Genomic DNA, 27,349 nt, shown 5'->3' on the forward strand with positions numbered 1-27,349 from the left:
CCTCTTCCCACCAATATTAGAGTGAAGGATAGAAAAGCAACTGAGAATCCTGCTTAACAGCTAAGTTGGAAAGCTCCGCTACAATTGTCCACATGAAATCGTCAGAGATCGGGGAGGACTAAGGAAGTACTGGCTGAAAAAAGTGGAATCCCAGGTTTAGCACTCTCGACCTCAGATTCTCTTTGTCAAAGACAGAGCCAAACCTCTAAGGGCACTCCTCCATAGAGGAAAAGAAAGAACAGAAAAATCTTTGAGCCTTATCTTCGGATTGAGAGAAAGAGTTAAAACTTTTCCTGCCTACTCTTCTATCTGCTGTTATGTATTTAGAACATTTATGCCCTGGCTTTCAATAAAACAACTTCTAAAGCAGGTAACAGCAAATTAAATTAAAACAATCAGCTTAAATCAAATGCAACAATAAAAGCAACTAAAACAGCAATAACAGGAACCATTAAGAACAAGTCAGCAACAAAGGATAAAAACAGCATTAAAATATGTTCCACTAAAAGGCTGGGAAACAACATAGTCTTCATCTGTAAATTGCTGCTTGGCCTGAGGAGGACAGTCTTGGATTCTGGGAGTAAATGTCTCCTGTAGTGAGCTTCCTGTTTGGAGTGGGGTCTTGCTTGTGCAACAATGTCTTCTTGGCTCTGGTACATTCCTATCTCTGACTGCTGTCTCAACTCCTCAGCTCTGACTCCTAGATTGTTTCTTGGTTCTGACTTCTGGCTTGACTCCTTGGATCTGATTTCTGTCTTATTTCTCAGTCCTGTCCTCTGGTTTGACTCTTTGATCCTGACTTGCTTCCCATTTCTCACTCCTGACCCTCTTGTAGTGGCTGCCCACAACCCATCTCTAACACTTGCCACCTAAAGGTAATAAAGTAGGCACCAGGCAAGTGTACTTGGGGTGGCATCGTAGTTGTGGAATGCTCCTTTAAGGGAGAGCATTCCACTACTAGAGTACTACCACCCAGAAGGTCCCATCTCTGGTTGCCACCCAACTAGCCTCTGAAACTGGAGACACTCAGAGTATGTCTTTTGTTGCTGATTTTAATGAAGAGGTACGGGAGCAGATGGTTCTTCAGATACTTAGGTCCCAAACCATGTATACCTTTATATGTCAAACCCAGCATATTGAATTGTACCTGAAAACAAATTAAAAGCCAATTAAAAAATAATAATACTGGTGAGTTATATGATGCGTATCAAGTGGCCAGTTCCGGTCAATAGTCTGGCTATTGAATCAACTGGCTTTTCCAAGTAGTCTTCAGAGGTAGTCCCATGTATAACACATTGTAGTAATCAAGTCTGGATGTTACTAAGGCATCGATTACTATGACAAGGCAATTCTGTCTAGCACAGGCTGCATATGATGATAGGCACTTCATAATACAGAAACCATTTGGGTTTCCCAATGAGCCAGATCAAACAGCACCCTCAAGCTAAGAACTTGATCCTTAAAGGGGAGCATATCCACATGCAGAACAGAACACGCAGGTCAGTTGAACCACCTACCTATAACAATACTTCTGTCTTGCCTGGATTGAGTTTCCATTTATCATCTATATATAATTCTCTAAGGCATACGTGTTGCTAATCCTGTGTGTGGCAGGTCTTGCAAGAGTTCAAGAGCAGAAGCACCCTGGTGACTGGGCAGTGGAGATTCCATATGCAGATAGAAAGGAGGAGCCTGTGAGAGCAGAAGCACCATAGTAATTGGGCAGTGGGGATTCCATATGCAGAAAGGGGAAAGGAGCCTGTGGCAACATGGTGACTGGGCAGTGGGGATTCCATATGCAGATAGGGAGGAGGAGCCTGTGATGGTTAAGGACAGTTGGAATGCAATGGTTACTGGTTGGAAGATGTTCTTGATTGTAGAAGTGAGGGGAGATAGATATAGATATAAATATAGATATAGATATATAGGATAGTGGGCAGGGGTTTGCGAAGAGAGGGGTCGTGAGGGAGGAAAGAGCCCCTTCAGGAGGAGGCGGCTGTCGTTTTGTGAATTAGATGAAGAAACAAGATGAGCAATATCTGTTAACTCAGGAAGGGAGAGAGAGAGAAAGAGAGAAAAAGAAGGGAGGGGGAGAGAAAAAGAAGGAAGAGTGAGGGATGGGCAGCCTGTCAGCAGCCTGAGGGGAACGAGCAGCCATGGTGGTGCCTATTGGCAGCAAGGATGGGCCCAGTCAACTACTGCTGCTGTTTGGGGCTGCTGAGGCCATTTGTGGAGGGAGGCAAGCAGGCAAGGGATGGGCCTGTCAGAGGCCTGAGGAGAATGGGTTGCCATGGCGGTGGCAGCAGCAAGGAAGAGCCTGGTCAACCGCTGCTGCTGCTGCTCCTCCTCCTGTGGGGAGGAGCAGTAGCAGGGTTTGTCTAAGGAGGTCTCTGGAGAAAGGGGGCTGCAGCTTGGCCAATAGGTGCCAGCAACACTGCAGCGATGACCAAGAGGGGTGAGGGGGATGGACTAAAGGGATGGAGGAGTGAGCAAGAGGGGTGAGGGGGATGGAAGCAACGGGATGGAGGAAGAGGAGCAGGAGTGCGGCTCAGGTGCGGGTGGAGAGATCTCTGAGGTGACGGGTGCTGTAGCAGGTGGTGAGGGGAGCAATTAAGTTCTAGTGCACAGATGATCTGCGCGGGTTAAGCTAGTTATTTATTCCATCCCTCATCCTGCCCATTACTAACTCCAGAAACTTGCTCAGCAGTTTCACTGCCTCACCTGAATCAGATAAAAGGAGAGACAGAGTTGAGAGTCATCAGCATATCATGGCACTTCACTCCAAATTCCTGCATGATCTTCCCCAGCAGTTTCATGAAGATGTTAAATATCATAGAAGATGAAATAGAGGCCAGAAGCAAGATGGCATTTGGAATGAAAGCACCTGACTAAACAGCTGTCAGGGATTTCTGCTACCGTTTGATCCTATCATCTTTCATCGGCCAGATGGAGATCAGAATGTGTGCAGGGCTCAGTCCCCCTCCCAGAGGTGTGGGTCCAGGGGGTCCTCAGACCCTAAAAAGTCTAAAAAAAAACCTGGATGAACATCTGGAGAGACCTATCTGCAATCATCAGACTGAATGGAGAGAGGCATTTACACCTCCCAGTCATGGACGACCTGCAATAAATCTACTCTTTTTTCTTTTCTAATAAATCTCTGAGATGACTACGGCTGTGAGTTTGTCAGATCTATGGCTTTTTTATTGTTAACTTTGGCTTATTTTCTGCTATCTTCTATTTTTGAATCTTTCTATGGACTTTGCCAGAGAGCTCTGCATTCCAATGCTATTAGTTTTTAGTTTTGCTTTGAAGAATTTTAAAAAATGTTTGAGGCTAGAGCAATTATTTATTTTATCTTGATCTTTAACCTACTCGTAATTTGTTGGAGATGATTATGGATTTTGTATTTTCTGAGAATCCCCCTTGAACTTTTCAGCAAAAATGTACGGCATCTGCAATGGAGAAGAGGAATGGAGAAGAAGATTGGCTTGGAGAGAAAAACAGCTTTTTTATGGATCTGTTTTTTATTGTTCCGCAATGCCACATATTTACACATTTAACCAGCTTATGTTTTACTTATAAAGTCCTAACTGGAAAGATCTAGTTTATCTGCATCTTGGGAGGATCTGCTTGGCAGGATCCTGAAAAGATCTTCCTTGAATTCATAGTTCATAGTTCCTTTTGTTTGCATGGCTGACAAAGTGTGTTATGGCTGGACAATTATCTTCCCATTAACAACTATTTGAAGCTCTGATTGGGGAAATAAAAGTGACTGGAGAGAACTTGCTGTTTCAGCAGAGGAAGAGGAAGATTGTCTTTCCATGTTCTTTCTTTCTTTATTGGAATCAGGACTTTCCTGTCTTTTGTAGTTTAATGCCACTGATGGAATTTTCATTTAATAGCAGACTGTCAATTAGCATTTTGTATCGGGACTTTGACTTTACATTGAAGAATTTCTAAACTTGTTAGTCAGCTGAGTTGGAGTGATGATGATTTATTATTCTTGTGTTGATGTTGCAATCGTATTTTTTGTTAAATACAGGGAGAGAAAATTGGTACGGGGAGGACTGTTAAGTGGTGTTTCACATTAAGATAATTTAAGATTTCACTAATAAAGGGTCTGAGTATTTTAAGTATTTTAATCATATTTAAAAGTATATTTGCTTTAGTTGTATGTCTTTTGGGTATGTTTTATTAGAACTACTCAGCTTTTGGATAGGTAGCTACGGCGAGATTTACGCTGAAGGATTCTAACTGAAGGAATTTTACTTTATAGAAATTTGATAACCTTTTTCCCCAGGCATAGAAGTTAAAGTTCCGGCATTGTTTAGTCAACCCCTTAAGGAGAGAGTGTCCTTGTTTTCAAGATTTCATATTAACCCTATGTTATGTGAGCTGCAGCTGAGATGTTTACCATTTCTTTTGTCTTTGTGCTGGGATGAATGAAAAGCCCAATTTTTTTTAGTGGTGTATCTATCAGCATTTTATTTCTCTTTGCTGATATATATTTAATATAATGGAATTATCTTTTCTCTCTTAATTCTCTTTCCCCCTAAGCTTGTTTTTTCTCTCCTTTCCTCTCCTTTTGAGGTGTCCTTCCTTTTCTTGTGGTTGTTTTTTTTAGATATGTGATTTATTTAGGGTTTCATATACAGGTTTTAACTTTGAGTTAACTTTTTCTCTTAATTCTCTTTCCCCCTGAGCTTGTTTTTTCTCTCCTTTCCTCTCCTTTTGAGGTGTCCTTCCTTTTCTTGTGGTTGTTTTTTTTAGATATGTGATTTATTTAGGGTTTCATATACAGGTTTTAACTTTGAGTATAGTTAAACAATATATCTTATTAATTGGCCTTTCAATGTATTCCCTGATTGTTCCTTTCTCTCTCTCTCTCTTAATCATTGAGATTTAGAGAACTCTATATAGGGTTTAGCACTGAAATAACCTATTCAGAAACTAAGACTTTTTATGATATACCTGAATGTGCTAATGACTTAAGGAATTGTCACATATCTTCATGGAAGAAATGATAATTTATAATTTATGTGATTAATTTAGGGTTTCATTTATAGGTTTTAACTCTGAGTATAATTAAATATTATACCTCATTAATTGGCCTTTCAATTAGGGAGTTCTATATAAGGTTCAATATTGACAATAACCTAATCAGGAATTAGGATGTTGTATGATAAACCCGATAGTTTTAATGACTTAAGGAACTGCCACATAGTTTTGTCTTTTGTTTCTTTTTCTTTCTTTCTTTTCTTCTTATGGAATGAGATATATTAAGAATGGGGGAATTAGGGAAGAGTGGACCTCTAGAAATAACCTTTAGAAATAAGTGGCTGCAATATTGATAATATTTTTTAAAGTTAAGGAATAAGATTATTGGCTATATTCTACTATATTACATTATAGTTTTTAAAAGATTACGTATCGAGATATTCTATTTGGAAAGTTCAGTGTCTGGTTTTATAGTATTCTTAAGTCTTGGTTTGAGCATTTTTGAACAACTAATTGAAGTTAGCTTTAGCTTCTAATTGAAATCTAGTCTCAATTTTTCATAAATATATATCTTTATTATTCCCATTTCTTTTTTCAGTATTTTTCTTTATTTTCATTTTCCCCTATGGGCTTTTATTGGTTGTTATGAAAACTTTATAATAGTAATTGTTGAATGAACTGCTTGTTGTGATGCAAACAATTAGAAGGAAATTGAGAAGGATTACATGTATGTATGGGGAGAGATCTTAGTGTCATAGCTTGATAGCTGATTCTCCCAGTAGTAGGCTATAGAGACCAGTTCTGGCTGAAGTTAGTCTACCTCTTCATGAAAGAATATCTTTCCATTTATCTCTCCGTTTGTTTGTTTTGTTAAATGAAGAGGAGGACTACTGAAGGTTTAACTGATTTCTGTCATTTACTTTATTATGACGTTTTGTATACCTGTATGGGACGAGATGGGAATTTTGATTATAAAATATTGGTGGATATGTGGTTTTGTATTTACAATACATACACCTTTTCTTTATGGCAGAACTAATTTTTTTTTAATTTTCATTTTCTTCTCCATTGGATATTCTTGTTGTGAACCGTTCGACTGAGTCCAGGAGGAGTGTTCTGTGTGAGGTTTAAGGTTCATTTTTTCTCTGACGATTAGATCTAGTTTTTTAGACGCACCCTCTTTTGCTTATAGATTATCTTTACTCATTTAAGTATACTTAAATACTATTATTGTGGGTTTTTTTCTTGTTTTCTTTCTTTCTGTGGATAAGTCATTGCTCTTATTCATGTATGACTATGTCGATCTCAGAGATGTAACCTGTTCTATTTCTATTATTAATAAAAGCAAAAATTCTTCTCCAAAAAAAGAGAAGATAAAATAGAGGCCTAAAGCAGAGTGGAACAGAGCAAAAATCTCCCGGTACTACTTTCTAGAATGAATCTGGTAGTAGGAAAGCAAACACCAGAGCATGGTGCCCTCAATTTCCAACCCCAACAGACAGTCCAAAAGTATACTACAGTTAATTATACTAAAGGCCATTGAGAAGGTAAAGAAAATTAGCAGGATTTCATGCTTCTGTCCTTCTCTGTGCGAAATAAGGGTCAAAAGTCAGATTGGAATGGACACAGATAATCAGTGTACTCCAAGAGCCAAGAGGCCACCACTCACTTTATCATCTTGCCCCAAACAGGAAGAGATCAGCTAATAGTTAGAGCAATCTTTAGGTTCAAAGAAGATACCTTAAGGAATTAACTGTCTCCCTCAAGTCAGATGGGACTGCCCCCTCTTCCAAGGAGGCATTTATCACCTTGTAGGCTAGCCCCTCTGGTATGAAGATATAAGCCAAGAAGGGCAAACACCAAGCAAACCGATGGTCCACTGCGTATACCCAACCATTTTGTCCACAGGCTGCAACAACTAAAATTAATCTCTAAAACAATGACAAGGGAGCTTCCCAACAATATTCTACGTCTGCACTTCATCCAAAATGACATCCAAGTCAAGGAAGATGTGAACAACTTTACCCACAAAGTTAAATAAGTCAAAGCAGGCCTTTGAGGGTGTCTTAAGATCACACAAGAGACGTTGCACTTTGTGATGACTGTGCTGAAAAATATCTACTTGATCAATTCTCCATGTTCTGATACGAGTATTAAGGAACAAAATTTATATCCACTCATATATTCTTATTCCTTTGGCATATTATTTGGCGGGTGCCCCTGCCAAACTGTGAGGAGAGTGGCTACTAGGGAGAGGGCCTTTTCAGTGGTTGCACCCCGCTTATGCAATAAGCTTCCCCAGACAGGTTCGCCTGGCTTCATCATTTTGTTCTTTTAGACCAGGTGAAGCGAAGCAAACTCTAGTCCCATAGTTCCAAGGTTTGCTAATACTGTATCTTGAAGCCTATGATACTTTGCTTATTGACATAAATTTCCATGGTAATACTGGCATGATAATATTTAAGTATTTGAATAGAGGAAGAGGACAAGACATATGATCTTTTCATTGCTCCAGTAAATTGCCACTGACCCAGTTCCCAGTACAATGAGCTTCACATCCTGAATTAGAAGTGCTGTGCTGAGAGCAAGCACAGGTAGAATAAATGGCATTCCCCTTGTAAGGCTGGGGATTTCCAACCACATCTCCAGGATCTTCGTTTGTAAGGAACAATAGCCTCACTCAAAGACTGTAGCAATGTTGATCCAGGCCAGAAAAAGAAAGAAAAGAAAAAAAGGCAGACTTGCAACTAAAGAGACATTGCCAAAGAAAGGCTGCCAGGAACATCATACTGGAACTGGATCTCTGATGCTGTCATATTCATCATGTTATCTAATCATACCAAAAGCACTCTTGGAAAATAAAAGCCTTTAAAGCTGAAGTCAAGGCTGTGTAATGCTCTCAAAGTTGACCATCAGTTTTATCCTTGTACAACCATTTCCTATACAATTGTATTTGCAGTGTAAAAACACCAACTATTTCCTTTGTCCTAGGAATGGGAAGTCATTATTTTGTCTTAGGAAATATAGCCTTTTCTATATTTTCTATTATATAGAAATATAGAAAATGTTATATTTTGTAAGAGACTATTAAAGGTTGCTCATTCTATCGTGATAGCTGAATCTAACAGAAAAAAGTAACATTAGATTTACCATGCATGTTCGTTCTCTTCAGTGGTGAGGTTATCCACAGTGGTTTACTACTCCCACCTGTTTCAGAGGCAGGCTGTGCAAATAAATTTGTGCTCAGTTCCCTTCAGTGGGAGAAACCTCTCACAGTTTCAGGATATAATATGGTCGAGTACAAAACCCAGAATTTGGAACCCAAAAAACCATTACTGCTGCACTACTAGAACTATTACAAATACGGTATTTATATACCACTTTTCAACAAAGCAGTTTACATAGGAAAAATAAATAAATAAGATGATTTTCTATCTCAAAAAAGCTCACACAAAAAAACAAAGAACAGCTGGTAGTCACCAGCAAGAGATAATGAAGGGATGCTGTGCTGGGATTGAAAAGGGACAGTTGCTTTCCCCTGCTAAATATAAGATAATCACTATTTTGAAAGGTGCATCTTTGCTCAGTTAGAAGGTAATTTACTTCTGTAAAAGAAAATTATACATATGTGCATATATATTTTAACACCAAAACATACAATGACGGAATGTCATCTCCAGGACACAAATTCTTTTGCAGTATTGACTCAGTGAGTCAAAGATACTGTTCAATCTATACTGCTACAGCAGGACAATCTTTTGATGGATCTGGCTAACCTCCATCCATTCTATGGAGAATGAACAATCATAGGAAGTCTAATGTTCCTTTCTCCTACAGTGGTGGAGGTTATCCAGAAGTGGGATATAAAACAGCTGTATGGCTAACTCCAGGTGGGGGCCCTTGCTGTTGGAGAGGGGAGACTGAGGCAGGCATGGCGGCAGAGGTGGTGGTGGGGATGAGGCTGGTGGTGCTGACGGCGGAGAGGGGCGACCAAGGCGGGGATGGTGGCAGAGGCAGTGAAAGCTCCTTCTGTGGGCCCTCCTGCTGCCCAAATGACAGGTCAGACAGTTTTCTGCCCATTCTGGGGCTTTCTGCGTGCGTGTGAAGAGAGCACCCAAATGTGCGATAACAGCCCGAGCTGTCATTTGGGTGGCAGAAGGGCCCACAGAAGGAGATTTGAGTTAAGAGGCAGGGAGAACTAGGGCTCAGATGCTCTGAGCCAGCTAGTATATGTTTAAAAGAGACAAACAACTTAGTTCCAAAGTAGCAAATACTGTCCTTGTAGTTAAGTAATGAGGTCAGATAGAACCCAGTAATGCCATGCCTTGTACACAAGGAAGATGTAGGCTTTTTTCATCTGCCCAAAGTACCCTTGACACATTTGTTCACAGGGAAAGGATGAAGGGGAAACAATTCCTCAGATTTATGAAATTCCCAGGTTCATGTAACATACTCATCAAAGCTATACACACAAAAAGTATATGCTATAACTTTCCCCCTGGTACACTTAAACTTAGGCCAAAAAGATAATACAGTCTCTTGTTCTATAGAACAATCTGTTTATCTTGGATATAGTCCCCCGTAATTACAACTACAGCGGAGGAAGGTATATTGTTCCTTCTTCACAAATAAGGAAGGGAGGTCCAAAATTATGGTCACCCAAAGACAAAACCTTCACACTGGAAGTTTAAGCAATGGTTACATGATTATGTTCTTACAAGGAACCCTTTGAGTCTGAGAACCTTGTGCAAATCTCACAGGAGATCTTCTACTACAGGTCGAGAATCCTTTATCCAGACTGCTTGGGACCAGAGGTGTTCCAGATTTTTCCGGATTTTAGAATATTTTCATAAATGAGATATCTTGGGCATGAAAGGTTACTGGGGGGTTTTTTTGGTGGGTTTTTTTTTAGGTTTTATTTAAAGTATATAATCAAATAAGCATTGAATTTACTCAAACATGGCATTTTAGGTGGAAATGAAACTCAGATGAAAATAATCTCATCATCGTGAGAAGGAACATCAGAAGCAGTTGAGGGACCATATAGTGGGTCCTCTAGGGATGAGGAGTCATTCTGCTGGATGGCTTTTTTGAATGCTTCCTCCAGAGTCATCTGCCTCATTAAAAATGGTTTTTGTCTTAGAAGTCTCTCTTTGATTTTATAAACAGCCCTCACACGCTTCTCAATGGGATCACACTCCTTCCCGCCTCCCCTCCTTCTCCTCTCTCAGACCGGTTGAGAAGCATGTGAGTGACAGTGCGATCCCATTTACAAAACCGTCTTGGCTCTGCCCCGAAGGAGGGCTCTTTTCAGTTGCTGAAGTCTAAGCAGCATTTCTCTCTTTCTCTTCTCATCTATTCCTGTTTGTTTGTATTTATTCTGTTAGATCTTTACTCATCTGTTTCCTGTGTGCCCCTGTTGTCTCCTAAACTCTTGTGTATATATACCTTTTTTTAAAAAAACCCTTCTTTTGTCTTCCCCACTCCTCCCCACCCTTTCCTTTCCTTCCCTCCTGCTGGGAGAGAAGCTTGAGAATAAACAAAAGACAGATAGGCAGTAAACAAAAGGCAGATAGCAACTAAAAGGAGAGCTAATGAGCTGAGGAATCAACAACAGTAAGTTTAGGGGCCATAAGTGATTGCTCCTGCAAAACTGGAGGAGGTTGAAGCTACAAGCATCTCTCTCTCTCTCTCTCTGCGTGGTGTCCAGATTTCGGAGCTTTCAGGATTTTGGGAGTGCAGATAAAGGATTCCCGACCTGTACTACAAATACTTATATACCATCTATCAACAAAAGTTCTCAAAGCAGTTTACATTGAAAAATAAATGCATAATAAATAAGATAGTTCTGAGGACCTATCTGAGGACATTTGGGAGGATTCAGCTGAAAAGTTCCCTTAAATAAATACCAAATGAGGATGATTAATGATTGATTAGCCCCTGTATTACTTAACATGCTTGATAGGGCTGCTGCCGCCGCCTCCTCCTCCTCCTCCTCACTACTACTACAACAACTACAACTAGAAAAATTTACATAGAAAAATGAATAATAAATCAAAAAGATGGTCCCCTGTCGCCAAAGGGCTCACAGTCGAAAAGGAAACATAATGCAGATACCAGCAACAGCCACTGGAGGGATGCTGTGCTGGGGTTTGATAGGGCCAGTTGCTCTCCCCTGGTAAATATAAGAGAATCACCACTTTGAAAGATGCCTCTTTGCTTAGTTAGCAGGGGTGACATTTGAAGGAATTTTCTAGACTGAATAGATGTATGATCATATAGTTACAATAATTATTTATAAAATATTTATTTTACATATTTTTATGCTGCCCAAAACTTACGTGTCTGGGCAGTTTACAACAAGATAAGAACAACATTAAAACATTAGTTAAAAATAAAAACAAGAAATTTAAAACCCAACAATTTAAAATTTTAAAACAATATTCTAAAACAACATTAAAAACAATCAAAACAGTATCAGTTGAAAGCCTGGGTGAACAGATGCATCTTTAAAGACTTCTTAAAAATGGTCAGAGATGAGGAGGCTTTTATTTCACTAGGAAGCGCATTCCAAAGCCTCGGGGCAGCAACGGAGAAAGCCCATCCCCGAGTAGCCACCAGAAGAGCCAGTGGCAAATGCAGATGGACCTATCCTGATGATTTCAATGGGCGGTGGGGTTCAAAACGAAGAAGAAGTTCTCTTAAATACCCAGGGCCCAAGCTGTTTAGGGCTTTAAAGGTTATAACTAACACCTTGTATTTTGCCCAGAAACATATCGGCAGCCAGTGTAACTCCTTCAATACAGGAGTAATATGGTCTTTCCTAGATGACCCAGAGACCAGCCTGGCTGCTGCATTCTGAACCAATTGTAGTTTCCGGACTATGTACAAGGGCAGCCCCACATAGAGCACATTACAGTAATCCAGTCTGGAGGTTACTGGCAGATGTACCACTGTTTTGAGGTCATCTTTTTCAAGAAATGGATGCAGCTGGCATATCAGTCGAAGCTGATAGAAGGCACCTCTGGCCACTGCCTCAACCTGGGACACCAGGGAGAGACTTGGATCCAGAAGCACCCCCAGACTGTGTACTTGTTCCTTCTGGGGAAGTGTGACCCCATCCAGAACATACAGAGCAAAACCGTCTTCCGAGTTTTGACCCCGCACAATGAGTACCTCCGTCTTATCTGGATTCAGTCTCAGTATGTTATCCCTCATCCAGCCCATTACTGACTCCAGGAAGGCATTTAGGGAGTTTATGCCCTCTCCCGATCAAGCTGACATGGAGAAATAGATTTGAGTGTCATCAGCATACTGATAACACCCTGCACCCAATCTCCTGATGATCTCTCCCAGTGGTTTCATGTAGATGTTAAACAACATCGGAGACAATACGGAGCCCTGAGGGACACCATACAAAAGTTCAGATTTTGAAGAACAACAGTCTCCAAGGGACACCATCTGGAACCTGCCCAAGAGGTAGGAGCAGAACCACTGCAGAGTAGTGCCTCTCACTCCCAACCCCCTCAGACGCTCCAGAAGGATACTATGGTCGATAGTATCGAAAGCCACCGAGAGGTCCCAAAGGACCAACAGAGTCACACTTCCTCTGTCAATTGCCAGTTGGAGATCATCCATCAGACACTTCCTCTGTCAATTCCCAGTAGGAGATCATCCATCAGGCCGACCAAGGCAGTCTCCACCCCCTAGCCAGTCCGGAAGCCAGTTTGAAATGGATATAGATAATCAGTTTCCTCCAAGACTGTCTGGATAATGTACAATAACAAAATCTTTTTTTTAATTAAATGAAATACTTACTTCCCTTTAATGTCCACATAACTTTCTGCTGCACCTATTAATGTTTGGGCAGCATCTTGGTTCAGAATTCCATTACTGTATTGCTTCCGATAACTTGCCTAGATTTTGAAAAAATAAAACAATTACTAAATAAAGAGTAAGACACAATGATTAATTTATTTGTACAACATTCGATGCCCATAAACACAACTCCCTGATCTTCACAACACATACACTCACGGCGGGGGGGTGGGGGGGCGGACGACACACCTTCATTAATCACTGCTGAATCTGTGAATTGACTCCATTGAAAAATACTGGATATGAGGTGATATGAAAGTTCTGTTTGTGATGCTTGATCTGCAACACTTCATTCACACATACTAGATACCACTTGATGCTGCAGTCTTCAAATAATGAACATGCAAACATAAACCAAGATTTTGACTGCAAACCTTCTAAACCGGAGGGCCAGACTACATGTTATGGTGGCAAACATTTTTGTTTAAATTCAGGTCTCCCCCAATTGCCTATAAAGCATGTTTGTCCATATCCAGTTTTTATAGCATAAGCAAACTGAGTACATGGGTGGCAGCTGCTAAACCCTACCCCTTCCCATGGCTAACCTCCTCACAGTCTGCCCCCTCAGTGCCCCCTCAATCAACTTCCAATACAAAGGTGAGCTTAGCTTGGAGAAAAGTACATGGGGGAAGAGAATATAGGGAAGTTATGGTGTGGGGAGGATTCAACTCCCCTCAACCAATATTTTTTTTTTTAGATTCAGAATTAGACTCCCCACTCCACTTCCTGCTTTAGAAATGACTGGGGCAGTATGTCTTGTAATCAGGTGAAAGGTCTTGTTCATTGCCTGCTATTTTGTTCACTATATGTAGATCTAAGGAAGAAGTTTCTATTACATATCCTTCAGCAACACTTGGACTAATCAGGGTAGATTTGTTGGGCAATAACCAACCCTATACTACTCATATGATTGCTTTATTTGCTGTAGCAGAAAGAAAATTATGAGGGTGATTTATAAACATTTTAAATAAATAGTTAATTTGAAGGGTTGTGATATTTTAGTATGTGAAACCATTTATTTATAGTAGTGTTTTTGTTTTACTATGAAGGCATTATATTGTTAATTGTAATTCTAATTGTAATGTCCGATGGCTAAATACAGTAAAGAGAAAAAAATATATTTTGTGCATCAACTGATTGGGACAGACAAATGCAACTGTCATCACTATCTACTTTGGTTCTGAGAAGATTATTAAAAAGATGGCTATTATAATATTCCAAGTTTGTATTCAGGGGCATCATCTGATATTAAATTTGGCCCTCAATAATAGCCTCTATCACAACATGCCTTACATGTGATGTGGAAGATTCTATATCAATCTATCAAATCACTGTTTATACACTGTTTGAACTGCCCAGAGATGTAAGTTTTTGGCGGTATAAAAATATGTTAAATAAATAAATAATAAATGTACTTGGAGAATGAAGGGTGATTGTTTAAATAAGTCTCCAGTTGAGTAAAAGAAAGGGAAAAGAAAGGAAATGCCTAAATGCATGCTGTGCTTATATTACACTCTAGGCTCCTCTAAAAACTCTTCACAAATGTTTAACATATATCAGTAGCAGGATGTTTAGAAAGATCCTATGCCATATCTAGAGAGTACACACAGATCTCAGAAGCAGCCATGTGTTTTATAGTACATATATTGTTCTTATCTCTTATATATTGTTCTTATCTACCTTGATACTCTGGAAAAGTTTCAATTTTTTCAGCTGCTTTGATAAAACATGAAACAGGTGGAGAAAATCTGTTACAACACAATCTGTCCCCATTTAATTATTCTGAGCATGCATCCTATAGCAAAGCAGTGATTTGGAAGAGCATGCATGCCATCAAAACTAATATTAACCAGTCCTCAGATTCAGTAGAATGTAGTTACTTTTCTCTTAGTGATGGGATACTTAAAATTATTCATTTTAACAGCTCTGGGATACACCAGAAGGAATATATTTTCAATTCATAGTTACACTCACACCTCGTAAAATTCAGAAGTTCTTAAAATATTTTGATCTGCCAGTTCTAGATGGAGTTACACTCCCCGCAAAAGAATAAATACATACTGTAGCTTGGGAGTGCTTCTGGATTTGAAACTCTCTCTGGTTTCTCGGGTACGAGAGCTTTATATCAGCTTTGACTGATATGTCAGCTATGCCCATTTCTGGAGGCAAATGACCTTAAAACAGTGGTGCATGTGCTGGTAACCTCCAGACTCAACTACTGTAATGCACTCTACATGGAGCTGCCTTTGTATGTAGTCTCTGGAAACTACAATTGGTACAGAATGTGCAAGCCGGTCTGGTCTCTGAGACAACCCAAAGGGACCATATAACACCAATTTTTAAAGAACTGCACTGACTGCTGATATGTTTCCAAGCAAAATACAAAGTGCTGATTATTACCAATATAGCCCTTAATGGCTTCGGTCCAGGGTACTTAAGAGACCGCCTGTCATGAACGCTGTTGTCTACTAGGATCATCTGGAGCGGTCTGGTCATGGTTGCCACTAGGCTCATTTGGTGGCAACTTGGGACTGGGCTTTCTCTGTGGCTGCCCCAGGGCTTTGGAATATACTCCCTGTCAAAAAAAAAGAGCATCTCCATCTCCGGTTGCTTTTAAAAAGACCCGTGACACACATATGTTTTCTCAAGCTTTTAATTGAAATTAATTTTAATCTAATTGTTTTTATTCTGTGAAGTTGTTTTAATTGTATTTTTGTTTTATATTTATTGTTTTGAATTGTGTACACTGCCTAGAGCTATAAATATCAGGTGGTATACAAATAGGATAAACAAACAAACAAACAAACAAATAAATAAAAGAGCTAGGATCTTCTTGAAATACCATCAAATATTCAATCATCAAATAAATTCTTAGCATACTGAAACTAGAATAATACAAGCCCAACACAATGAAAAATACAAACCATCTGTGCAGTTAAGAGACGTAACCTGGCTTCCTCCATTAAGTCAGCAATTTGCTGAGGATTTCTCTCAAATGTGGTATCAGCATCACACTCTTGACATTTAAGCGTTTTGCTCAGATTGGAAATTTCTTCTGAATCTAACTGTATAAACAGATGAATCAAATGAGTAAGAAAAAGAATCTCCTTGGAAAGGTATATAAGGAAAAAGCAAGTATTGTTTGTTTTTTAATAAGAAATTCCAATATCTAATGAAAAAACATTTAAAAGAAAATCCTAGATTAGAAGAAATATTTAAAACATTTGGTTATAGGACATCAAAAGGGATGTCAATAGATGTAAACGGTGCAGATATTAACATAGACAGAATTTGGTAGAGGAGCAGTATCTTTTGACAGAAGAGAGACTTGATTCTGGTGCATTATCCATTGTAAAAGTATACATGCCAAATAAAAATCAAATACAGTTTTTTGAAACTGAATGAACATTATAGTTCTCGGTTCTGCAGCTGAGCTGGACCCTGCAGCATAAGTCATCTGCTGCTGACTTTGTCATCTGCTAGTAGGTGTGCTGCGAGGAGAAGAGGAGTGGAATTGGAATGAGTGTGGGGGGAGAGACTGAGTATTAGCAGAGCTGCAGTCAGCGAGAGCAGCACCAAAGACACCCAAGGGAGTTGAGTCCATCCTCAGAGAATAATCCATCTTCTGCCCTTGGAGGCAGACTCTTTAGAGGAAGGGGGGTTTCTTCTTAAGGAGCCAACTGTAGTGTGGGTTGCTACTGAGACACTAAAAAGGTGGGTTGTCCCTTTCGGTCACCTCTTCGGGGTGCACTTGAGGACAAGAGAGCCAAACTATCTTGGTAGGGGGCAGCCATCAATGAAAGAGGCAGTTGCAAACACATAGAGTAGGGATATTTGTAAGAGTTTGATCTTTTTACCCCCAAGAGGCTGTGGTGTGAGCACAGCTGTTGGATGGTTACTTTTGGCTATTTGGATTTAAGCCTACTTTGTGTCGTGACCTGTAGTTCTCAGGAATTCAATCTGGGAGTCATAAAGCAGCTTCATATAATATGGATTACAGTAGGGAGGTTACATCATGGATAGTGAAATAAAGTCACCCCATCTTTCCTTCATTTCATTTGCTTAAACTATGGCCTAGAACATGATGACCTTTTAACCTACCACCTTTGCCTTTGAAACACAATGAGGCGGTTCCCACAATCAGTGGGAGCCGCCTGGACAGGGTTTGCGGGGAGAGCGGGCTTAGCCCGCTCTCCCCGCAGACGAGCAGACAGTCTGCTCTGGGTGGCCGCAGCGGCCGCCCACATGACTGCCGACTCTGTCATGGAGCCGGCTGAGGCTGGGGAGTTCGGGGGCCGCACAGCCCCCCGGAAGCTCCAACATGCCCTGCGCAAGCACAGGGATGTGCAAAAAATTTCGGGCACAGATCAATCTGTGCCCGAAACGAGCAATTTCGGGTGATTCGGGGCCGAACCGAATCACCCCCGATGCCCCCCCCGATATTTTTCGGGGCAGAGCCAAATCACCCGAATTTCGGGGCCGAAAAATTCGGGTGATTCGGCTCATGACCGATTTTTTGGGAATTTCTTGTTTTAGTGACTTTGGGGCAGTTCGGGGGTATAGCATGGGATCTGGGCAAAAAGGGTGGGGTGGGGTGGTAGTGCCTAATGTGTACAGGCTACCACCCCAATTTCAGGGGGGTTGGACAAAGGGCTGATTTTTGCAGAATTTCTGAAGTTTTCGTGTCTTTGGGGCAGATTGGGGCAGAAAGTGGGGCCCGGGGCAGAAGAGTGGGGTGGGGTGGTAGTGCCAAATTGGTGGAGGCTACCACCCCAATTTCAGGAGGATTGGACAAAGGGCTGATTTTTTGGGAATTTTTGAAGTTTTAGTGACTTTGGGGCAGTTTGGGAGCAGAAAGTGGATCTGCCCCAAAAGAGTGGGGTGGGGTGGTAGTGCCTAATGGGTGGAGGCTACCACCCCAATTTCAGCGGGATTGGGCAGAGGGCTGATTTTTGGGGAATTTTTGAAGTTTTGGTGTCTTTGGGGCAGAAAGTGGATCTGCCCCAAAAGAGTGGGGTGGCCTAATGGGTGGAGGCTACCACCCATCCCCAATTTCAGAGTGATTGGGCAGAGGGCTGAATTTTGGTGAATTTCCGAGGTTTTTCTTCATAAGGTGCAGTGTGCTAGATTGATCCATTCATCATATTCTTAGTAAATGAGAGTGTGAAAAAGTGAAAGTGGGGTCATGAGAGTTGTTTAATTGAAAAAAATCTCATTTGCTATCATAGAATGAGAATTCACACCTCAGAAAATAAGGGAATAACATCCCTTCAGAAAAACTTCTGAGGGGACGGGTGAAATTGGGGACCAACACACAAAATGTGGTGTTCGACATTTCACAGCGTTAGGTTTACTTTTTTGTTTTTCTTTGTGAGCTTGCAGAAAGAGGAGGGGTGTGCATCTTCATGGGCTAGTCCTGTTCATTAATGCTAACCACTACATGTATGCTATAAAGATTCTGGAGTTTGGAGTGCTGAGATTGATCAAACATCAAATCAATAAAAAACAGACTTCTGAACCAGGAGTCAGGGACAACTAAAAGTGTTAACAAGTGCATGTTAACAACTGGGTAATCAAACTTCTATTAATCTGTTAAGGTTAGCAGAAAAACATTCATTTGTAAATGAAGCTGTACCACAGATCTGTTCCTTTCTGTATGTGCTGGAGTTATTAAGTTACACAAAGTATGTCATAAACCCTTTCTTGGAGTTTCAAGTAAATACTGTAATGTTAAATCTCTAAAATGCTGCTAGTGAAAAGGCAATATTTGGGGTGGGGGGAATGATGCTAGCAGTCATCTTTATCACACAGACAGTTCTCTGCTTGACACAAAGTATTTAAACTTATTATAACATTTTTTTAAAAAATGTAACAGCTACTTGGTCTTTTATAGGGATGTGCAGAACATTCCACCCACGGAACGTTCCACTCAAAATGGGCTGTTTCAAGCATTCCAAGCTCAAAATAGAACACCCCTTTAAAAGGGTGCCTGTTTTGAGCTTGGAACGGAACAACCTGCTCCAAGGCATAAAATTCCATCCCGTTCCAACCACCATTTTGGAATCCAACATGGCAGTAGGAAGGTTCTGCTTGGAATGAGGTTGTTCCGTTGGAAAAACTGGCTTGACTGGTTGTTCAGACAGAATGATCCATTGATTTTGCATTCCATTCCAAGCTCGGAACGGAATGCAAAATTCATTCCATGCACATCCCTAGACTTTTATAGTTAGCAAGCCACAAAGTATCATTCCTTTCTTTCATCCATTATTTCTTAATGGTGGCTGTTTCTTCATTTTCTTCCCCTAAATAAGAATGCTGTGGGGGGCATTTCTGGAAATGACAGTGTGAGAATTATTCAAGGAATATTCAAAGAATATCTGAAAGCTCACTAGAAATTTCTTGGAAATTTCTTTCTCAGAATTTATCAGAGAATATTTTGAGGGCACATTCATCCCAAGTCTACTTTAAATGTCAATAGCAGACATTTGGATCTACTCTGGAAGCAAACTTGCAATCAGTGAAGGTGCCGCAGAATAGTTATAATATTTGTGTAGCAACTAACACCCACAAGCATCCTTGCAGCAGTGTTTTCAAGCATCCTTGCTGCAGCGTTTTCAACTAGTTGAAGGTGCCAAACAATCTTCAAAGCAGACTCATGTAAAGTGCATTGCAGTATTCCTATCTGAATATGACCAACGTGTGGATAACAAAGGCCAGCTCTGGTTTCTCCAAGTAAGGTCACAGCTGATGTACCAGTCAAAGCTTGTAAAAGGAACACCTGGACACCTCTGCCACCTGGGACAGCTCTGAGTCCAAAAGGACCCCAAAGCTACAAACATGATTTTTCAGGAGGACTGCGACCTCATTCAAGACCAGGTTTACCCCACCTCTCGGATTATCAGTTTTATTTACTCAAAGCACCTCTATTTTATCTGGTTTAAGTTTTTGTTGTTTCCCCCCTTTCAACCCAGAATAGTCTTCAGAAGTACAGCCTGTAAGGTTTGTAAGTACAGTGCTCACTGAACTATGCTGAAGCAAATGAGAAGAGGGGAAACTGGGCAAAGAGGAAATGAGTGTTACATTGGGAGCAAGTACATATGTCATTTGAGGAATTAAATTCTTGGAAATGCATTTCAGAGTTCCGGGGGGGGGGGATATATTATCTCTTTAATAATAATATAACGATACTCACTCTAAATGGATATTCCATTTGAATTGCTTCTTCAGCCATTTCCCAATTTGCATCAGCCAAAAATCTGTCAAGTTTCAACATTGAAAAGGTGTTGGCCTCTATTTGTCTGATACGCTGAACAGCATTATGCAGTGCCATGCGTTTTGGAAGAGTAAAACTGCAAAGGCCTATAGAAACAGAAAACAAACATCATTATGATTTGTGTAAGAGAGCAGCAACATTTTATAGTACCAGGGTGGCGGCTGAGCTGAGTGACTATTTCTAGATACATTTAGGAAGAATGGGGACATTCTTCACAAGGCTAGGGATTCATGCATTCTTCCAGTTGCCTAAGGCAGTAGTGGCTGGTCTTAACAAGTCGGGGGATGCCAAACAAGGCACAGCTGCCTCTGGTTACCAGTAGCTTCAGTTGCTCCTTTCTCCCTCATCCTGCCCTACCTCATCATTAACAAGAGTCATGCTGTATGCAGACTGGCCATTTGTCAGGTAGAGCTGTGAGGGCTGGTCAGTCATTGACTCATTTACCCCTACCTGACTTGTTAGGCCATTACTGGCCTAAGGAAAACAACAGTTGCCAGAGTAACCACGTGAATGGCAAGCTGGCTCACATTTGCACTTTCTATTCCTCTGCAGAATAGCACTGCAACTGTATGTACACTTGTCTCTCTGTGCCAGTCTTTAAAAACTAATCACTCTTTAAGACAAGATGACAGAAAAACAGAGCTCCAGTCTATGTAGAACCAGTATAGCATTGCACTGTATCAAAACACAGGACAGTGTTATGGAATGGCTGCATGCATGCCTCTCTCACACCTTCTTAGACTTAAAAGCCAACTAACTCTTTACATTAGGACCAAAAAAAGAGAATAAGAGCCAAACAAGCAATATCCATGATCTACTCTAATGCAGTGCTATGAGACTGCGAGGCGGGTCTCACGATCAGTGAGACTCGCTTTTGCCAGGTTTGCGGGGAGAGCGGCTAAGCCCGCTCTCCCTGCAGACAAGCAGGGCGAGAGCCCTGGTGTGGGCAGCCGCCCACACGACTGCCGGCTGTGTGACGGACTGTGTGATGGAGCCAGCAGAGGTTGGGGAGTTCGGGGGATACACGGCCCCAGGAAGCTCCAGTATGCCCTGCGTGAGTACGCCGGGCATACTGGAGAGACTCCCGAGCCAAGGAGGCTGCTTTTCAGTCTCTTGCCGGGGGGTCTACTCGTGAGTAGCCGCGGCATGGAGCCGGGCTGCGGCTACTCATGATTTTAAAAACCGGGTTTGCAGAGCGCTCACTCCGCAAACCCGGTTTAAGGGGAGGGCTAGTTTGGCAGGTTAACCGCCAGGAAGTCACCGGGCTCACCTGCAAGCCTGGTGTTTCCCACAATCCGGCAAAATCAGGCTAGGCTCCCGTAGCTTGATTTCACCTGATCGTGGGAATAGCCCCTGCATCTGCCACTCTCTCTTACATTATACTGGGACAGTCTCACCAATATAGTTAAGATGAGGAGTTGTTTCAACATTCTACCATTATAAGCCACCGATCATTCTATTGGTAATAAAACTGAAACTATCAGTCAAATCTGTCTAATTTCTTGCAGATATCAACTAGATGACAAGAGACATCACCCCTCCAAGTCTAATTTAAAAAGGCTGAGATGCACAGTTTAAAAACTGACCTTACAAATCTAGAAAACATTGTTGACTACATTTTTTGCCATCAGGTAAACAAATCTTATATATTTTTTTAACCCTTTAAACTCAGCACAAGTTCAGGTATATGCTGAAGCATAATCCTGTGCAGATTTGGGGGTGGGGGGGCTCCCAGTACTTCCTGAGTTTTTAGCCACTAAATTTCCCTTAATAACAGAGTAAAATTAACTAAGTACAAAGATCAACAATTTTGGCCATTGAGGGTTCTGAACCCAGAGTTGGAAAAGCCAAGTCCTGGCAAGGTCTAGAGTGTTCCTTCTTGATTCTCAACATCACGGCTTGATAAGGAGAGCCTAAGAGCAATCTGGCACTTGTATAGTTAAACGAACATTCCATTCCTTTCCTATTCATTTTATGTGACAAGGCGTCAGCGGGCTTTGCAAGGTCACACAAAGTAGTGGCAGACTTTCTATGAACACGGAGGTTTCACATCAAAGGTATATTGCCCCCATGCTGCCTTTACAAATAAGGCTCCATGCACCCACACTTTGCCTTGGTCTCTCAGCTTGACATTGTGCTGGAGAGGGCTGCATCCAAGCAGAAATACAACAGGTGCAGCTCCCCAATCACTTGCTAGGGGTGCCCCTGATGACTTTCTCCCTGTTGCATTCCTACAAGGCACTGTACAAAGTCTTTATAGCTTATATGGCACAGCACCAAAATTAAGACTATGGTCAATTTCTTAAATCGTTCTACTTTTCAAAATTACAGTACAACACCCTACTCCACCCCAGTCCTGCTATGCTGCCTCATCATGGTGGGGGTGGGTGGGGGTGTTCCTGTGTGTTCCTGGGAGGGATGAGATAAATACGCCGGGAGGTATACTCCCAGTAGGGTCACCCAAAGCGCAAAGGTCATCTCAGATGCCCAGCTAAAGCAAGCAGGCACTTATATTGGGCAGCAGCAATATAGGAAGGTGCTGTAGGCGGAAAATCACTTCAGTGACAACAACAAAGGCATCATTTCATACTGCGTGGGAGGAGGCAATGGTAAACCACCCCTGTATTTCACCAAGAAAACCACATGGATAGACAAAATGGAATGATTGTCGATGTAGTGCCAGATGATGCACCCCTCAGGTCAGATGGCACTCAATATGCTACTGAGGAATTGCTGAGGAACTCTCAGAGTACCAATGGTGTTTATGACACGGTTAAATTAAAGCCTTTTGGACATCTAGAGGCTGATGTTGCCATCCAGTAAAAGAAAATCTGAAGCTGCAAAGACAGAATTACAATGGGAACGAGGAACATAAGTAGCATGAATATGGGAAAGCTCGACACAGTGAAAGATAAAATGAATTGACTACAGATTGACATCTTGGGCATAAGTGAATTAAAGTGGACTGGAATAGGACACTTTCAGTCAGAAAATCATACTGTTTACTACTCAGGACATGAGAAACAAAGAAGGAATGGTGTTGCTTTAATAGTCAGGAAGGATACAGCAATGACAGTACTTGGGTTCAATATGGTCAGTGAACGAATAATATCAAAATTAGATTTCATGGACAACCTTTTAACAGGACAGTTTTTCAAGTCTATGCCCCAACGACTGATGCAGAAGGAGAGGAAGTTGATGAGTTTTATGCTCAAGTCCAGTCTGAAATTGGCAGAACATGCAACAAAACGTGCTGGTGGTGGCTAGAGACTCGAATGCCAAAGTTGGCATTCGAAGAGAGGTAAAGAGGAAAACACAGTCAGACTGTATGGCCTAGAAAGCAGAAATTGAGGAGAACAACTTATTAGTTTTTGCCAAGCCAATGATCTCTTCATTGCTAAAACATTCTTCATACAACCAAAACGGTGCCTATACACATGGACTTCACCAAATGGAGTACACAGAGATCAAACTGATTACATTATTGGTGCAAGGAGGTGGAAGAGCTCAGTTATAACAGCAAAAATGTGGCTGGGGGCCAATTGTGGAACAGATCACGAACTGCTCATGTGCAAGTTCCAAGTCAAGCTAAAGTGGAAAAACAAAGCCTTCTAGCTTCTACAATATGATCTTGAGAATTTACCCACCATTTTCAAGGAAAACATCAGGAACCACTGAAGTTCTGAACCTCATTGATAGGGAACCAGAGGAAATGTGGAATGAAATCAAAGAAGTTGTTAAGGACAAATGTGAAAAGAGACTGCCAAGGACAAAGGAACAGAAGAAAACAAAATAGATGTCAAAACAGATGGTGGAAATTCCCAAGAAGAGGAGAAAAGCTGAAGTCAAGAAAGATAAAGACCTCAGGAAAGAACAATAGGGAATTTCAGAAAGCTGTTAGGAGCAGTATTACAATGACATCTGTAAAGACTTTGACGATGGAAATAGACACAGAAAAACAAGGCAAGTTTTCCAAAAGGTCTCTGAACTCAGAGGGAGGTTCCAACCTCGAATTGGTAAGTTAAGGACAGGTAGTAACTGATTCAGAGAAGATCAAACAGAGATGGAAGGTGTATACTGAAAATCTGTACAGCAGGGATCTTCTAGATACTCTAGAAAATATTCCCTACTTGCAAGAACCTCTAACAGGGAAGATAAAGTTAGATCAGCACTCCACTCATTACCAGTTGAAAGGCTACAGGAACTGATGGAACAGCTACAGAAATATGGCAGGCAACAGAAGAAGAAACAGTCAGGGCTCTAACCAAACTATGCCAGCAAATTTGGAGAATGACACAGTGGTCAACAGATTGGAAGAGGTCAGTCTACATACCCATACCAAAGAAAAGACTTAACAGATTGCACAAACCATCGTACAATATCCTTAATTTCACATTGCTAGCAAAACAATAATCAGAACCATCCAATGCAGATTAGAGCCCTACGTGGAAAAGGAAATGCTGGATGTTCAAACTGGTTTCTGAAAAGGCTGAGGAACAAGAGAGCATGGTGAAACAGACTGGTTCCAGATCGGCAAAGGAATAAGACAAGGTTGTCTACTTTCTCCATATTTATTCAACTTATATGATGAACATATACTGAGAGAAGCTGGATTGGAAGAAGAGGAGCGTGGTTTTAAAATTGGAGGAAGAAACATCAATAACTTGCGCTACGCTGATGCATGCTGGATAATTGAGAAAGCCAAAGAATAACAAAAAGAAGTCAATATGTGCTTCATTGACTACAGAAAAGCCTTTGATGGCATCAACCATGTCTAGTTGTGAATATCCTTAGGAAAATGGACATCCCATAACACCTCATGAGAAACCTATACATAAGACAGGAAGCCACAGTCCAGATGGAGTATGGTGAAACAGACTGGTTCCAGATCGGCAAAGGAATAAGACAAGGTTGTCTACTTTCTCCATATTTATTCAATTTATATGCTGAACATATACTGAGAGAAGCTGGATTGGAAGAAGAGGAGCGTGGTTTTAAAACTGGAGGAAGAAACATCAATAACTTGCGCTACGCTGATTACACCACTCTGATAGCTGAGAATGTGGATGATCTGCAAGCTCTAGTAATGAAAGTCAAGGAGCATAGTGAAAAAATGGGACTATGACTAAATGTAAAGAAGACTAAACTAATGAAAATGGGTATGCAGTTTTTGTGAAGATGGCGTCTCAAAGAGAGGCACCGGATTAGCTGCCCAGTGCCTTGGCTTCTATTCAGTCTAATTATCTCTCATCACCATGATGGAGATCGGATTGCAAATGCAGCGCTTGGTGTTTTTTTCCAGTGGGTGGAGTTTGGGGAGATTTCCCTGGACGAACCCCCGAAATAAACCTTTCTGCCTAAGCAACTGGCTGAACTGAAGAGGCTGTGTCATCAAAGCCGACGAAGAGATAACCTCGCAATTAAGCTATTCCTTGTTTCTTTCCTAATTAATCTCTGAGAGGACTACTGTTGGGAGTATGCAAGATCTTTGGTATTTTTACTTTGCTTTTCTAAACCTCTTACTGACCTTCCTTGAAGCAATTATGCAATGATTAACAGCATTAAGAAGAGGGCTGGTGGAAGAGGATGCTGGATTACCGCTTGGATATTTTGTCTTCCCCTTTGTTGCAGAGCCCTCAGCCTACACTTCTATCAACTCAGTTCTCAACTAGAAGATTGTAATTTTTACTTTGAACTCTGATTTATTTTCTGCACTGCACTGGTATTTCGGCGTTGACAAGATATTTTATGGCTGGTGACTAAAGCCTCTGTTTTGTGTCTTACATTTCTGAACCTTTACAAGAAGGTGTTGTTGTTGTTGTTTTTAATTGAGAGGGGTATTCTTTTATTCTATTTTCCCCCCTTTTCCTCTGAATTTTTGGAAACATTGGGGCCATTCACATGATTAGCAAAAATCGGGCTAGGAGAGCCTAGCCCGATTTTTGCTGTACGTGAGAACCACTGGGCTCAGCTACGAGCCCGGTGGTTCCAGAGCGGGTAACCCGCTCGGGAACCGCTGGTAAAAAACCAGGTTTGCGGAGGGAGCGCTCCGCAAACCTGGTTTTTAGAATCGTGAGTAGCTGCGGTGCAGCTTCGCACCTACTCATAAGTAGACCCCCAGCCGGGAGGCTTAAAAGCAGCCTCCCAGCTCGGCTGTCTCCCCAGTATACATACATTTTAAAATAATGAGCCGGGTCTCACGATCCGTGAGACCCGGCTCTGCAGATTGAGTGAGGAGAGCAGGCAAAGCCCACTCTCCCCGCTTACGAGCGGAGAGGGAAGACAGGGCATACTGGGGAGACAGCCGAGCCAGGAGGCTGCTTTTAATGCATGCCTTTGAAATTCAACACCAGAAAGTGGAAAGAGTAAATTGGAGACTTAAGACTTTTCACATTTTTCCATGCGTAAGCTTCTGCATGGAGTTAGTTCCGGCTTATTATGTCTTCAACAGAACACTTTATCTTTGGCCAAGAACGCTTTCAAAACTTTTAAAGATTCTTATGTTAACCTGTGGTTCTCACGTATATATGTAAAAAAATTCAAACCCAGCAGAAAATAAAATTTTCCTGAATGCAACTCACTGAAAACCTGTTATTGGACTTATGGAACTCTCATCAGCTCTTCAACTGTTTTATTCTTTGATGCAGTATAAGCAATGCCTTGGAACTAAATTATATGTCTTCCCCCCCTTTTCTCTTACTCTCTTAAATATAATTTGATTTGCTTCAAAATAAAAATGTATAAAAAAAGGTATTGAAGTAGCCAGGTTGAACCTATAAGGATTTTTTTTTTACTTCTTCTCACTTTATTCCCTGAGGTGTTATTTCCAAAAAATATAGGTCAGAGAAACCAGTTTAAACATTTTTACATGTAAGCATTCATATATATTATGATTGCTGTTGTAATGGTGTCCTGTATACGTAATTAATTTCTACTATTTGAAGAACTGCTTTTACATTGCCTGTTATTCAACTGCTTTTATCAAAAATTTTGTGAAGAGGGAAATCTCCAAACAAAAAGCTTATTTTTTTATATTACTGGCAACATTTGAAATATTATTTGATGGTATTGTATAAGACTGTGGTCAGGAAAATTTTACTTGGTCTTTAAAATGATGGAAGAGTCCCAGTTAGTCATTTCATTTTATTTACCCCTTTTTTATTGTCTATCTTTTCTATTTTTTTATTTTCGTGCAACAGG

General features: G+C 41.0%; 1 protein-coding gene across 8 annotated transcripts in view; it reads right to left on the minus strand.

Moving 5' to 3' along the window:
* Nucleotides 1-27,349, minus strand: part of LOC128338664 (sodium/hydrogen exchanger 10-like) — a 241,324-nt gene that overhangs the window by 116,889 nt on the left and 97,086 nt on the right. For all 8 annotated transcript variants that reach the window (XR_008312667.1, XR_008312666.1, XR_008312672.1 and 5 more), the window contains 3 exons: nt 20,069-20,235; nt 15,801-15,941; nt 12,817-12,914 (listed from right to left, as the gene is read on the minus strand). Coding sequence is in view for 4 of the 8 variants with exons in the window: in XM_053281442.1 (XP_053137417.1) it covers nt 12,817-12,914; nt 15,801-15,941; nt 20,069-20,235 (406 nt within the window). In the remaining 4 variants the exon portion in view is untranslated. The remainder of the gene's footprint in view (nt 1-12,816; nt 12,915-15,800; nt 15,942-20,068; nt 20,236-27,349) is intronic.

Source organism: Hemicordylus capensis, chromosome 1 (assembly GCF_027244095.1).
Source record: "Hemicordylus capensis ecotype Gifberg chromosome 1, rHemCap1.1.pri, whole genome shotgun sequence".
Lineage (NCBI taxonomy): Eukaryota > Metazoa > Chordata > Lepidosauria > Squamata > Cordylidae > Hemicordylus > Hemicordylus capensis.